Raw genomic sequence first — 15690 nt, forward strand, 5'->3', positions numbered from 1 at the left:
GGAGATTTGAGCTGCTTGATAATACTTTGCAACGTCCGGAACACCCAGGCTGTCCCATAACCTATGAGCATAGAGAGTAGAGCGGGAAACCCTGGGGCGTTTATGTGCCCAGATAAAGGTGAGAAGTCTGTTCTGAAGTAGCCGCAGGTAGAAGGCAGGGACCCGGACAGGAAGAGTTTGAAAAAAGTAAAGAATCATTGGGAGAATGGTCATCTTGACAGCATGGATACGGCCGATCCAGGATAGAGTGGGGAATCGCCAAGATGCCATGAGAGTGTGCAAGAGTGGGTAGTAGTTGGTGGAGAAAAGGGAAGCATAAGAGGGGGTCAAATTGATGACCAAGTAGTCCAATGAGGAGCTTGCCCAAAGGTAGGGGAAGGAACATTGGAGATGTAAGGCTAGGGGACCTGGGAGAGTAACGTTCAGGGCAGTTGTTTTGTGTGGGTTGATTTGGAGGCCTGAAATAGTTGCAAAGCGGGTTAGAAGGGCCTGGAGGTTTGGTAGGGTGACGATAGGGTTGGTGAGGGTCAGGATGGCATTGTCAGCGAACATGTTCAATTTATAGCCGTCACCTGCGTAAGGGTTGCCCGTGATGTTAGGGTCTGCCCTAAGGGCAATAGCCAGTGGTTCGAGGGTAAGAACAAAAAGGACCAGGGGTAGAGGGCATCCTTGCCTCGTTCCCCTGGAGATAGGAAAGGAGGGCGAGAGGCAACCTGCATAATGGACTGAAGCAGAGGGGGTTGAGTAAAGGGCCATCAACCATGACAGGATTGAGTCTCCAAAACCCCAACATTGTAGTACGTAACGCAGATAGTCCCACAAGAGGGTATGAAAGGCTTTATATATATATCAAGCGAAAGGAGAAAGCTGGGGATTTTGCATTGCTGCAGTAAGGTGATCAAGTGGACAACTTTCAGGACATTGTCCCCCGCCTGATGGCCAGGTACGAAGCCAACCTGGTCTCTATGAACCAAGGAACGCAAGTATTTGTTAATGCGAAAGCACAGGATTTTCCCTAAAAGTTTCACGTCTTCATTCAATAGGGAAATTGTGTGAAACGTCTGGGGTTCATAGGCCTCCTCGGTGGTCTTAGGAATCATGGACATGTGAGCTCATAATGAGGCTGGAGAGGGCAGCACACCTTGTTTCATGCAATTAAAGTAGGCCGTCAGGTGGGGGAGCAAGAGGGAAACAAAACTTGCGGTAGTATAGTCCGGTGAAGCCATCCGGGCCCAGAGCCCTTGAAACACAATTGCCCTTGATGGCCTGAGCCACCTCCAGTTCGGTAATGTCAGCATTAAGAGTCGCACAGGCTGCTGAGGAGAGAGGTGGAAGATGAAGATCGCAGAAGAAGTTGTCCGCGAGATTAAGAGGGAAGGGGGAAGGTTTGCTATAAAGCGAAGCTAGAAAGTCTGCCAGGGCTGCAGTGACTTTGTTCGGATCCGAGGTGAGGTCCCCATTGGCAGGACGAAGGCGGATAGGTTTATGGCCATGAAATGTGGCATTGAGTTTCTTAGCCAGCATTGCGCCCGGTTTATTTGGGCAGAAATACAATTTATGCTTTGTCCACCGTAGGGCCTTCTTGGCTCTGTCGGAGGCCAACAAGTCTAATTTGGCTGCAAAAGTGTCTCTAGCTTTCTTGTTTGCTGGCAAGGGGAGGGATGTTCACTCTGCATCAGTGGAGGCCAGAAGATCTATAAGCTCCTGGGTCCGCTTTTCCCTATGGAATTTTCTAGAGGTTGCTAATTGTATACAGTGGCCTTTCATGGTAATCAAATAGAGGTATCTCTGCGCCAGCCAGTTAGGTGGATAAGGAAGGGTATTGCTGCATGCACTAGAAAGAGTTATTCAAACCCAAAAAATGGAACTATTAAATGAAAGTGCTGTGCAAAAAAGGGGAGGGGCGAAGGGGGGGGAGGAGAAGAGGCTGAAGGAAAGGAAGAAAGGAATAAAGGAGTACAGGGATAAATGTGTCAGAACTGAGGCTCATTCAAATCAGATAAACACAAAGGTGTAAAAAACTCATAAATGTGATGTAAAGATACCGATCACTACCTATCTATATAAATAGATGAATTCTAGTGCAAAAGTGCAAAAAAATGTTTGACTGCACAATCAATAAATAATAAAATAAAGACCTCTGTGGTCAAAATAAATCACAAACCAAAAACAATTTCATATAAAGCTCAAAAAATGTCCGTATAGACTAATGCCATATAAAGTGCAGCATTGTGGTAATCGAGAAAAATACACTTGGGATGAAAATGCAACCTCTCCTGCAAACAGCCCCTCAGACAGAGGACAGAGGACAGAGGGGCTGTTTGCAGGAGAGGTTGCATTTTCATCCCAAGTGTACCCAGAGATGACCAGTTAACAGTAAAATCGTCCTGGGGACACCCCGTTTGGGGACATACGAGAGTTCCACATCTACTTTTACACTGTAACCTTACAGCAGTAAGGTAAGGGGACACCCATTCATTTAAACGAATGAATGGTTAGCCCACATGACGGAGTCCGGCAGCTGCAGCTAAGTTTAGTAGGGACCCTGGTCAACGAGTTATGTGGATTTACAGCCTGAGGGAACAAGAAAAGAGAAAGACAGGGGAGGGTACAAGACAAGAGACAAGAGGCAGGATGGGGGAAGGACAAAAAGAACAAAAAAACTAAAATACAAAAACAGTGTAAACGTACTAAGTACGCCACGCTGAGCATGGACCACATCTTTTGCAAGATGTGTAAGGCGGGTGCTAATAGTCAACCTGAGGATAAGTTACAATGAGAAATTGCTATTTGAACTTTTCACACAGAATTTTTCTTATAACAGTAAGAAACAAATGGAAAAAGCAACCCTTGAGGTTCGGATCATGCAGTTAGACTGGTCCCCAGCCAACTAGCCGGGGGGACCAGACATAAAGGCATAAAGACATAAAGTCCATCAAGGGATCTCCGGAAGCCCACCACCAGGCTTAAACGCCATAAGGAAGCGGGCCCCCAGAGAGTCCGAGAAGACTAATAAAAGAGTCTGGACATTGGTTAACAGCCTGAAAATGAGTTACAGCAATTAAGCACAACATAAACACGTTCAATATTATTTGAAAACATCATCAAGTATAACTGGCAAACAACTCCTGAGATTTACATCATTCAGTCAGACTAACCCGCAGCCATCCATCTAAGGGGGTCGATTATGGGGACAACTTGAAGTCTCCTGGAGCCAGCCACCAATCGCTATCGCAAGCGAGGGGCGGGCCCCCGGAGAATCCCGATAAAAAAAAGAACAGAAACATCTTCGGTTGAGGCCCACGCAAGAACATGCAGGAGGTAGGTGAGGGAGAGTAAGGTTCAGGAAAGGCAGGGGGGAGGGGGAGAGAGGGGTAAAGGAGGAAGGGAGGGCGGAAGGGAGGGAAGGGAAGCGAGAGGGAGGGAAGGGAAGCGAGAGGGAGGAAAGGGGGAGGGAGGAAGGGAAGAGGGTTCGGGAAGGGGGGAAAGGAGAGGGGGAAAATGGGGGGGTGGGAAGGGAAAGGGGGGGGAAGGAGGGAGGAAGGGAGCATGGCAAGCTCCTATGCACCGTACATCCTCCGGACCATACGTTTAAAGAGACGGGGGACAAACCCCATGATTCAAATCAAACAGTGGGGTTCTGGGTGCAATGTCACAGCTTAAGGAGTCTGTAGTTTTAACACAACATGGAAGTCCGGAGTGGAAATCCTGAGGGGGTAACTTGGGTGGTGAGTGGCAATAAGAGTCAGGTGCTGCACATTTGGGAGTAAGCTAATACGTTCAAAAGTCCCGGAGCAGCACAATTGAATCTAACAGGATGCAAAAGTGAGAGAAAGGGCTCAGAGGTTGTCATTCAGAATGGGTAGGAGAAGTGGATGACAATCATAAACATGGGTGGGGAGGGGGCGACAACAAAGTCCACACCAGCAAGTTGGGTCCAAGCAGACTGGTGGTAGGGAGGAGGGTATACAACCTAACCAAAGTACGGCCATCAGTACGCTTGTGTAAATAGGGAAAGTCAAATGCCATTATCGTAAGTAGCAGGAGGAGGGGTCAGATCCAACCATCACTTACGAGGGATGGCTGGTAAAATACAGGAAGGTCCGGAGGACCGAAGGAAAAAGACAGGACTTCAGAGGTCAACCTGGATCAGAACATTGGGAGCCAGCCACAGATGGGGTGGGGGGGCGTCTTTGCCCCTTGGCCTTTTCCCATGTGTGACCTGGGAGGTTAGGGGAGAGTTGAGAGGGCGCTGATCCGGCTGAGCTTTGGGCGCTTTTACCAGTTGGTAGCAGCTGGAGTGATTCCAGAATGGACTGTGCTTCGTCTGGCGAGGTCAGTGTATGGCTGCGACCATTGTATGAGAAGGAGAGCTTGAAGGGGAAGCACCGCGGTACCGAATTCGATGCGACTGAAGAGCTGAGGTGTAAGGCTTCATCTGTCTCCTCTTCACAAACGTGGTCTGGGAAAGATCCACAAAGACTTGGTATTGATGCCCCTGAAACATAAGGTTAGGTTTGTCCTGAGCCGAACACAGGAGGGTTTCCTTGGTGCGGTAATAGGTGAACTTGATGATGATGTCGCGGGGTGGTCCTTTGGATTTCTTGGGGCCGAGTGCTGGTGGATGCAGTCGAATTCCAGCCTGTCAATGGGGATAGCTGGGACAAGTTCCTGGAACAGAGCCGTGGCAGTGGAGGTGAGGTCCATGACCGATTCAGGGATGCCCCGCAACCGCAGATTTCCCCTGCGAGCCCTGTTCTCAAAATCCTCCAGGCGTAATAGGGCTAAATCCCTCTCCTTTTTGATATCAGAGATGTCCTGTTCCTGGTTTACGAGGACAGTAGCAGGGACATCCATCTTGTCCTCCAGGTCACTGGTGGGGGATCCGAGCTCCCTGATTTCCCTAGTGAGGTGGGTGGCCAACTTGGTGGTTGCTGCCGAGAGCTCTGCCTGCAGCATGATCTTGAAGCGGGAGAGGAAATCAGCATCCTGCAGTGACGGCTGCTGGAGCAGAGCCGCCATCGGGCCCTCGCCCATAGCGGCAGACTGCTCAAGATCCTCGCCTGCAAGCTGGGAGAAGGGGTTGGACTGGAGGCTGGAGATTCAATCATGGAGTCCAGCAGGGAGGCCCTAGGCAGTGTGCGGTCTGCAGGTCTCGAGCTGGATGCTCGTGTGAACATTGCCCTTCACTCCACGGAATGCTCGGCAACTGTGGGAGTCAGCGGGTGGCAGTGGGGGACGGGGATACCCTCTTACAATGCTTGTTGAGAGGCCAATGTGTCCGGGCAGTGAAGAGTGAGGCTAGGATGCGGCCATCTTCACTTGCTGCTCACAAGCACCCCAAAAACGTTTCTCTTCTAATACGCTGGATCCTGTTCCTTTAAAGCTTGAATAACAGCACAGTGCTTGTGCTGTGTAATTTGGCCCTTTCTATCACCTGAAATTCCTGGCTGTTCCTGCCTGGTTCTGCCCCCCTCCCTTAAATGACCATGGTTTTTCATGGCTGCTGAGCCCTGACCCCATGGTCAGTTTACATGTCTCCGTCATCCGCAGATCTCCTCTGTCCTCTCTCCCTCCCTTAACTTAGTAATTATCAGGCAATACCTGTCTCCCTTAATGCTAAGTGCCTTGTATATCTACCTTATTAAAAAAAATGCTATTCTATACATGATTTCAGAGCGCTGCATGGCACTCACATGACCGATCACCTCTCTCCTCCTGACTGACATCAGTGGGGGGATTCTCGACCCCTCCCCCATAGCTGTCAGATTGAGAGAGGGTAGAGGTGGTCGGTCATGTGAGCCCCAAGCAATGCTCTGAAATAAGGTATAGAATGGTATTTTTGTAATAAGTCACATATACAGGGTTAAGTGTAAGTGTAAGGAGCGTATTCTGATGCATTGATCAAGATGTTAGAGTTTATTCATAAAAAAAAGCGGGATGAATCCATTCAAAAAGTATATATGTGTTCATAAAAGCAGGTTACAAGTATACATATTAAATTAAGAAAATAGACATACCCATGCAAGGGCAAGTGCTAGAATTTACTGACGCATTTTCAAGGAAACCCCTCTTCATCAGAGCCTTGTAGAATGACAAGAGAGGTCCGTATAGTTGTGTGGATCGACATACAGGGGAGTGGCCAGTTGGGAGGAGTGTACCATGGTAAGTGATGAGTTCTCCTACGCTCTAAGTTTGTCCACAATTCAATGTGTATCTGTCGGTTGGGCCTGCATCTAGGTTTACAATAAGGATGCAGCCTGCATGTATCTGATTGAGAACAGGAGGCAGTTGCTTCTGTAAGGGTTCTAGGTAGCTCCAATCAGAAAGTATCAGCTCTCACATGGATGGAGACAGCTGATATCCTCATTGCAACACAAGACTACTTTCTGATTGGAGCTACCTAGAACCCTTACAGAAGCAATTGCCTCCTGTTCTCAAACAGATATATGCAGGCTGTATCCTTCTTGTAAACCTGGATGCAGGCACAACCAACAGATACACATTGACTTGCCATAAGGAACATATGAATCACATCTCTCTATGACATATAGAGCACTGGGATGTGAACAAACGTAGAACGTAGGAGAACTTATCACTTACCATGTGACACTCCTCCCAACTAGCCACTCCCCTGTATGTCGATCCAAAATAATATACAGACCTCTCTTGTCATTCTACAAGGCTCTGATGAAGAGGGTTTTCCTCTAAACACGTCAGAAATTCTAGCACTTGCCCTTGCATGGGCATGTCTATTTTCTTAATTGAATGTGTATACTTTTGTTTTATGAACATGTAGATACTTTTTGTATGGATTCATCCCCCTTTTTTATGAATAAACTGTAATATCTTGATCAATGCATCAGATCACGCGCCTTCCATCTCTCTCTAACACTTGGCTTACTTTGGACCACTTCTGGTCAGTTTAGGCAGCAGGACTCGCATGATCATCTTTTAATTTATCTTTTCCTTTTCAAAATACTACCATTTTATATCAATAACGCCTTCACGAGTGCAGGAGAAAATTCTTTCTTTGTTTATATTGTCACATATACAGGGCACTTAGTATTAAGGAAGACGGGATTGCCGGGTAATGACAAAGTGGGTTTACAACCACTTTAACATAAAGTTGCACAACACTTTTTCCAGCATACTACAAGGCATTTCAATGTTTAGGTTTTTGTATGTCAATTTTTATCACACTTACATATTATTACATATTCTACAAAGACATATTACAAAGAAACCATTAGAAAACAATAACATAAATGTTCAGAGTACTACAATACAAAGTTGAAATGTTTTTTTTGTTTTGTTTTCTAATTTTAGATGGAATCGGAAAGGGTCGGAACCTTTGCTAAGTTTTTTTGCTGTCTGCTATTTTTTGCTATTCAGCCTGGTGACCACTGTCACCAAGCCAAAAAAATCATGAGAAATCTTAAATGGTTGGCTTGTCACCAGAATAGAAGGTATGGGGAAATTGTTTAATGAGAATAGCTGTTCCAGTGAATACTGTTTAAAGGGGCATTCTCCTTGCTAATTTGTAGAGATTTTCCTTCACTTCCTGTCTTTGGGACAAGAAGTTGAAGAAAACCACACTAAGGCCCCTTTCACACTGACGCGGTTTTCAGACGCTACAGCGCTAAAAATAGTGCCTGTATAGCGCCTGAAAAAAAACGGCCCCTTTCACTCCAGTGTGAAAGCCCGAGGGCTTTTACATTGGAGCGGTGTGCTAGCAGGACGGTGAAAAAAGTCCTGCTAGCAGCATCTTTGGAGTGGTGAAGGAGCGGTTTATTCACCGATCCTAAACTGCTCCTACCCATTGAAATCAATGGGGCAGCGAGGCTATATCTTCCAGCAAAGCGCTGCTGCAGCGGTGCTTTGCAGCGCTTTGCGGTGCTTTGCAGGCGGTTTTAAGCCTTTTTTTGTCCGCTAGCAGGGGTTAAAATTGCCCCTCTAGCGGCCGAATACCGCCGCTAAAACGACGGTAAAGTGGCACTAAAAATAGCTCCGCTTTACCGCCGACGCCGCTCCTGCTCCAGTGTGAAAGGGGCCTAATAGAATACAGACAGTGAAAAAACTGGCAGGGATTTTAACCCTTCCCAACTGTATGCAAAACTAATGCCATGTACACACGATCAGAATTCTCGTCGGAAAAAGCTATGATGGTTTTTCCGACTGAATTCCGCTCAAACTTGGCTTGCATACACACAGTCACACAAAAGTTTGCTGAACTTTCGACCGTCAAGAACGCGATGACATACAACACTATGATGAGCCGAGAAAATGAAGTTCAATGCTTCCGAGCATGTGTCGAATTGTTTCCGAGCATGCATAGGAATTTTGCGCGTCGGAATTGCTACAGACGATCGGGATTTGCCAATCGAAATTTTTTCCGTCAGAAAAATTGAGAACATGCTCTCAATCTTTTGCTGGCGGAAATTCGGCCAGCAAAATTCCGATGGAGCATACACACGGTCGCATTTTCCCACGAAATGCTCTCATCGTTCTTTTGCTGGCCAAATTCTGGGTTCACGTGTATCCGACATAAAAGAAAAAGGTTTTAGTTATACATTCAATAGGCTTTATGTAACTGCCAGCTCCTGGGAGCTCCTAAACTTGCGTTTAGGAGCTTTTGGTGTGTTTATTTTTTTTTGCCAAAGCTCCTAAACTCAACTCCATAAAAGGGTATGTGTCCATGTACAGAGTTTATCAGAGTTTAGGAGCTGCTACGTTTATTTGAAGTTAAACTTCCCTCTACTGAACACGGAAGAATCATGTTCAGGAAAGGAACGTTCACACAAATCGTGACAAAATTGCGACAAAAATGCAGTTTGCATTTTGTGATGGCCATGGTCAGGGTAGGCTAGTGTACAAGTAGCCATGTAAAGTGTTTCTGTTTTTGTGTAGTGGACATGATATTATACAGCATATGAGTGAGGAAGGTAGGCTATACACTTGGGTTTTTCAGTGATGAAAGTTTTACTGTAGCTCTGCCCCATCTTATTTGTCTACTACTGTGGTATCACTATGAGGGAGAATTTATTGTGACTGGAGCAGTGGTCACCCTGGGAAAGGACATGATTGCTATACAAAAAGAAAACATTTTGTGGCATATGTCACCTGATCTTACAACTGTTGTGTTCATATTTCACACTATAGCTTGTTCCATAACATTGCTGGAAATAGAACCTAACCTGCAGGGGCTGCTATGGCAACATACTGTACATAAATGAAGTGGACAAAAGTGAGAAAAAAAGGTGTTAGCCCACCAAACTATTTTTCTCTTCAGCAGATTGTTTGCAATGAAATGACAGGCACACGTTAAAAAATATCTATCAGAAAAACTACCCAAAATGAAATAATTGCTTTATAACTAGATAACATTATTTTGCCATTCTGATTCCTATTTATATGTTTATAGGAAATAAGATTTGGCGTTTATGACACCTTAGGGTACATTGGTTTTTACATTGACCCCAATAAGCAAACCTACTGACAACTCTTATCACAACAATTCAGAGTCACACATTTTAAAATGTATATTGTTGAACTGTCAGCAGTTTTATGATCGACATTCTTTATAATTTTTTCTGATATGTTTGGCTGTGCAGCATTCATTTCGTCCAATAACAAAACCAACTATCACAGTGTTTATATGCTTTGAGTTGTACTGTTTCCATCTTAGCAAGGTTTTCACAAGCCGTACATTTGTATTTTCTGTTCTCCTCGTGCTTTCACTGAAGCTACTCTTTCTATTTCTAACATTCTGCGTGTTTCCTCAGAACATATTACTGTAATGTCATGAGAACAGTAAAGAATGTCATAAAATATTTAATTTTGTACAGTGGGGATTGAAAGTTTTGGCACCCCAGGTAAAAATGTGTATTAATGTGCATAACGAAGCCAAGGAAAGATGGAAAAATCTCCAAATGGCATCAAATTACAGATTAGACATTCTTATATGTCAAAAAAAGTTAGATTTTATTTCCATCATTTACACTTTCAAAATTACAGGAAACAAAAAAATGGCATCTTCAAAAGTTTGGGCACCCTGCAGAGTTAATATCTTGTACTGCCCCCTTTGGCAAGTATCACAGCTTGTAAACACTTTTTGTAGCCAGCCAAGAGTCTTTCAATTCTTGTTTGAGGTATCTTTGCCCATTCTTCCTTACAAAAGTGTTCCAGTTCTTTGAGATTTCTGGGCTGTCTGTCACGCACTGCTCTTTTAAGATCTATCCATAGATTTTCAATAATGTTTAGGTCAGGAGATTGTGAAGGCCATGGCAAAACCTTCAGTTTAAGCCTCTTGATGAAATCCCCCGTGGATTTTGAGGTGTGTTTAGGATGATTATCCATTTGTAGAAGCCATTCTCTCTTTAACTTCAGCTTTTTCACAGATGGCATCAAGTTACCATCCAAAATTTGCTGAAATTTTATTGAATCAATTTATCCTTCTACTCGTGAAATGTTCTCTGTGCCACTGGTTGCAATACAACCCCAAAGCATGATTGATCCACCCCCATTCTTAACAGTTGGACAGAGGTTCTTTTCATTAAATTCTGTGCCCTTTCTTCTCCAAACATACCTTTGCTCATTCCGGCCAAAAAGTTATATTTTAACCTCATCGGTCCACAGAACTTGTTTCCAAAATGCCTCAGGCTTGTCTATATGTTCATTTGCAAAGTTCAAACACTGATTTTTGTGTTGAGGACGTAGAAGAGGTTTTCTTCTGATGACTCTTCCATGAAGACCATATTTGTACAAGTATCTCTTTATAGTGGAATAGTGTACCACAATTCCAGTGTCTGCCAGATCTTTCTGGAGGGATCATGCAGTCAAACGTGGGTTTTGAATTGCTTTTCTCAAAATCCTGCGAGCTGTTCTGTCTGATATTTTTCTTGGTCTTCCAGATCTTGCTTTAACTTCCACTGTTCCTGATGACTGCCATTTCTTAATTACATTCCGAACAGAGGATATTGACATCTGAAAACGCTTTGCTATCTTCTTATAGCCTTCTTTAGCTTTGTGAGCGTTAACTATTTTCAGTTTCAGTTTTCTAGACAACTGCTTAGAAGAACCCATTGTGCTGATTGTTGGGGCAAAGTCAGATGAGTCTGGCCATTTAAAACCTTTGAGATTGACATCACCTGGTCTTCCCAGATGACGATTGAGAACAATCCATGACACTGGCAGGTCTCAGCTTTGCAAAGGGGGCAGTGCATGCTATAAATTCTGCAGGGTGCCCAAACTTTTGAAAGTGTAAATGATGGAAATAAAATCTAACTTTTTTTGACATATTATAAGAATGTCTAATCTGTAATTTGATGCCATTTGAAGATTTTTCCATCTTTCCTTGGCTTCGTTATGCACATTAATACACATTTTTACCTGGGGTGCCCAAACTTTCGATCCCCACTGTATATATGACACAGTGAAAACATATTCTTGTTATTCTGCATTGAGTGGGGAAGGGTTAGATCTTTTGTTTGCTTTATATTGCTTTTGGGGAAATTTCCCTTTGTCTCCAGCCCCAGTAACATCACAGGGGAATCTTCCCAATGGAGACACAAAGTGAAAAAAGATGTGCTAAAATAGGTTTTAACTCTTCCAAACCAATATGCTTGTATTACCATATGTGTCCTTGTGACCACACATCGTTATAATCTGGCAACTAAGTCTTTCCCACTTCTTTCAAAAATAACAAAACCATTTTGAATAAAGTTCCACTTTAAATCCTAAACCCTAGAGGACTACTACTTTTGTTTATTGTTGGGCAGGTGAGCATGAAATGAAATATTATTTAGCATTGCCATTATTTAGAAGGTGGTAAAGTTCCTCCAGTAGTTTCCTGTTCTTATTTCTTTTAGTTTAGTGGAGATTTGTCTCTATCACAAAGCCACTTAGCACCTGCACTGTGTTTTCATGTCAAGTGTAGTTGTCTTCTATTTTCTTCCATTTTACATTGTACACTAACCGTTGTATTCAAACTTTGTTATCTTAACTGGCACCAGCACCACCAATGCCCCAAGCCTGCAGCACACCATCCTGACCAATTGGCTCAACACCAATTCTTTGATAGACCCATTTGTCTATATGGATCCTTCTGGTGAATAAATTCGCTCCTAAAGAATCCTACTAAACCCAGTCAGCCGAGTAAAAATTGGAGTAAGCTAAATGACAGACCTACAGATATCTTGCACTGCTCAGAGCGCAATAAGAAATCTGCAAAGGGAAAGGTAACTGTGTCATGCTCACCTTTAATTCAAAACAAAATGATTTGTTTAGAGATAATTTTTAAGCAACGCACAGTTAGGTACATTTGAATAACTAGTGTACTTTTTTTGTCCTTAGATCCTGACATTGATCCATCATGGTATACTGGCCGTGGAATCCGTCCTGTAGGAAGGTTTGGTAGGAGGGGCACAGCCTGGGAAGATGCTCAGAAGTTCGTGTTCAGACCCTTGGGGCACACTTGTATTCCAATAGATGACAGCTTGGAGCTTAGTGACGACAATTAAAACTTAGTTCAGTGAATGGCAGCGTTATAGCCTGATGTACTGTGTATATATATATATATATATATAAGGGAGGCACACAATCCTTTATGCCCTTTGGTTCTTTTCAAAACTCTACCAGTGTGTGAAAAGCTTGGCTCAGAAATGTATGCATCACATAATGAGCAGCCAAATTTAATGAGCAATGAATAAAGGTTATATGTTTTCTTCTTAAGTTATGGGGTTTATGTCAAATCCTTCAAAAACAAATTCTAATCACACAATCCACAAGGGATTTCCATGGAAAATATTTTCATAAGAATGGGTTCATCAGCAAAATATCTTCTTAGAGTCTTTCAAGTCAGAATTTTGCGGAGGCAGAGAATCAAATGATTTATAGCACATATTCCCTGTGCACCAATTTGTGGAAATGAAAATGTAGATTTTATGTTTACATCTTACAGTTGTCATTATATTACATACTGATATGTAATAGCTGCATCATTCCTCTTCATCTGTGTAAAATGCTCAGTTTATAAAAATCAGCGGCTCCAAATATTACTTATTCCTCTTGTTGGATTTAAGCAGGGTTCAAAAACTCTTAGGTTCTTTAATGCAGTTCAGGATCCCAATTAGGACATCCGTTTATCCTTAAAACATTCCTTTTCCTTAGCATTGCCACTGGACTAAGTCCTCCATTAGGGATGAGCTTGGTGTTCAACTCGAACATCGGCCGTTCGTCTGTTCGGCGAATTCAGAACTTTGTGGACCGTTCGCCCCAAATTCACGTGGCACGAACGGCCCACAATGCACTACGCCATTGCAGTTCATTGCTGGCTCATGATTGGCCAAGCATGCACTGTGACCCCGCATGCTTGGCCAATCACAGCGCCGGCAGCGAGGAGAGACATAATTGGCCACAGGCAGGATGCCTGTGGCCAATTATAGCTCAGGGGGTTTAGTACACACGCCACATTATATAAGGCCATCAGCGCGGTGGCCTTGTGTAGTGTGTTCCAGCGTGCAGGGAAAGAGCAAGATAGGCAGGGACAGTGTTCTTTTCTCAGGCATCTGCAGGAGTTAAAGTGGGTGTTGTGTGCCTCCAGCACAGTATACACCTGTATCTACCCTTTTTTGCTGGTGTTCTCTAATACAGGCATCTGCAGGAGTTAGTGGGTGCTGTGTGCCTCCATCACAGTATACACCTGTATCTACTCTTTATTGCTGGTGTTCTCTAATACAGGCATCTGCAGGAGTTAAAGTGGGTGTTGTGTGCCTCCAGCACAGTATACACCTGAAGATACCCCTTATTGCTGGTGTTGTCTGTTGCATATCTTGCATATTAGCCTTTGTTCGAGTCCCATAGACTTTAATAGGGTTCTAAAGTTCACACGAATCTTTGGTCCTTTCGAAGGTTCTGGTGCAAACCGAACCGAGGGGTGTTCAGCTCATCCCTATCCTCCATATATAGTCAAATATTCTGTAGTTGTTGTCCATTACTTCATGGACATTAAAACAAAAATAGGTGTATTAAAACCAAGAAAAATGTATTATATTGTAATTTACCACCTCTTAGATTTAAGGTCTATTCCTTTATTTTTACCTGTTTGTAGGCAAGTGCAGTCTACTTTTACCACTGCAGGTGGCGTTCTTATGCAGCAGCTGGAGAGGAAATCAAGGGAAACATAGTTCCTCCATGGTTTTCTGGGTCACTGAGAAAGTACCTGATTGGATGCCAATACCCCATGTGACTTCAGCAGCCATCTTTGGCCAGGCAGAACCTACTTAATGCCCTGGCTCCCAGACTTTTTGAGAGTTGGTAAGGACAGGTACCCCACCTGCTTGGGACAGTACTAGCGATAGAGAAAGGTTCCTGATGAGGAGGGAAAGTATAGGGTCGCAACTCCTTTGGATATCACTCCCATTTGGGCACTAGACACCAGGTGGCATTCTGCTCTTTTAGGAGATGCTGGGGTTGATTTACTAAGACTGAAGAGTGCAAAATCTGGTGCAGCTCTGCATAAAAACGAATCAGCTTCCAGGTTTTTTGTCAAAGCTTAATTGAACCATCTGACGTTAGAAGCTGATTGGCTACCATGCACAGCCGCACCATATTTTGCACTCTTCAGTCTTAGTAAATCAACCTCACTGTCAACCCAGCTGATACCTTTTATCTTTTCAGTGTTGTAATTTGTGAGTGTGACGGGTTGGACAGGCGTCCCTCCAGGTTGTTGTTAACTGTCTTTGCTTTACTTCAGTGCAAGTTTTCTATTGCACTTGACTGTGTGAGATACTGCCATAATCCATGCTGCAACCCACCTACATGTTGATCCAGCCAGTAAGTCTGTTATTTTTATTTTCTAATTTCTTTACAGACCAAGTTGTCTAGCAAAAGTGGCAGTTAGGTGGTTAAGACAAAGTATTTACAATAGTCAGTTTTTATTTATGTAAAATCCTAATCCCAAAAGAAAAAAAAATGTTGCTATAATTGCATAAAAATGTTAGCTAGAGGTTGGTTTTAATTTATTATTACTCTCCCCAGATTCACAATGCTGTTGCCCAAAGGTGTCTCTGATGCTCCTTCAGTGGAATGGAGGTCTGCCAACCAAGACCGAAGTGTTCTAATGGGGAGACACAACCCTGTCAGAACACGTAGCACAGCAAAGGAGTTTGCTGTGCTAACAATGGATTGTTAGTACAGTGGCTCCGATCAGAAGTGTCAGTTTATTTTAATGAGGCTTAATGTGTATGAGGCTTAATGCAGGAAGTGTGTTACTGACCAGATCACCATGTGAGAATAAAGGGATAAAAGCCTAAAAAAGAAAACGAATGCAGCCACAACATTTAAGGATTAGTAAACTATAATATATTACACTTTTGTTTTTGGGTTTCATACCACGTTAAGCCTTCGTGTCAATAGTTGTTTCTCCAGCTCTTGCAGGCTTATACATATTGCACATCTGTCTCTCTTTCTTCTCCTTTTCTCTCCAATTCTCCTTTATTTCCTGTATGTAATCTGCAAGAAAGTTCGCAATACACTATTTCTATATGTTATTCCTCTGAGATTCTCCATGAGAATATATGGACAACTCACGTAAATTTGTAACTTGGAAGAGAAACTGAGCCAACCTACGGTATAACAATCCTGACAGGGGTAAGAGAAGATTTGTATAGTCGGGTGTTCAATCTCCAC

The 15690-nt window shown here is 43.6% G+C and overlaps 1 protein-coding gene across 1 annotated transcript in view; it reads left to right on the forward strand.

Annotated features, from left to right (window-relative positions):
- PRLH (prolactin releasing hormone) overlaps positions 1-15230 on the forward strand; it is a 57263-nt gene extending 42033 nt beyond the window's left edge. Inside the window, exon 4 of the mRNA XM_077448251.1 lies at positions 12355-15230. Coding sequence (XP_077304377.1) covers positions 12355-12521 — 167 coding nt within the window. The 3' untranslated portion in view covers positions 12522-15230. The remainder of the gene's footprint in view (positions 1-12354) is intronic.
- The last annotated feature ends 460 nt before the right edge of the window (positions 15231-15690 follow it).

This window comes from Lithobates pipiens, unplaced genomic scaffold (assembly GCF_037356315.1).
Source record: "Lithobates pipiens isolate NorthernLeopardFrog02 unplaced genomic scaffold, aLitPip1_a1.2 Scaffold_22, whole genome shotgun sequence".
NCBI classification, from domain to species: Eukaryota; Metazoa; Chordata; class Amphibia; order Anura; family Ranidae; genus Lithobates; species Lithobates pipiens.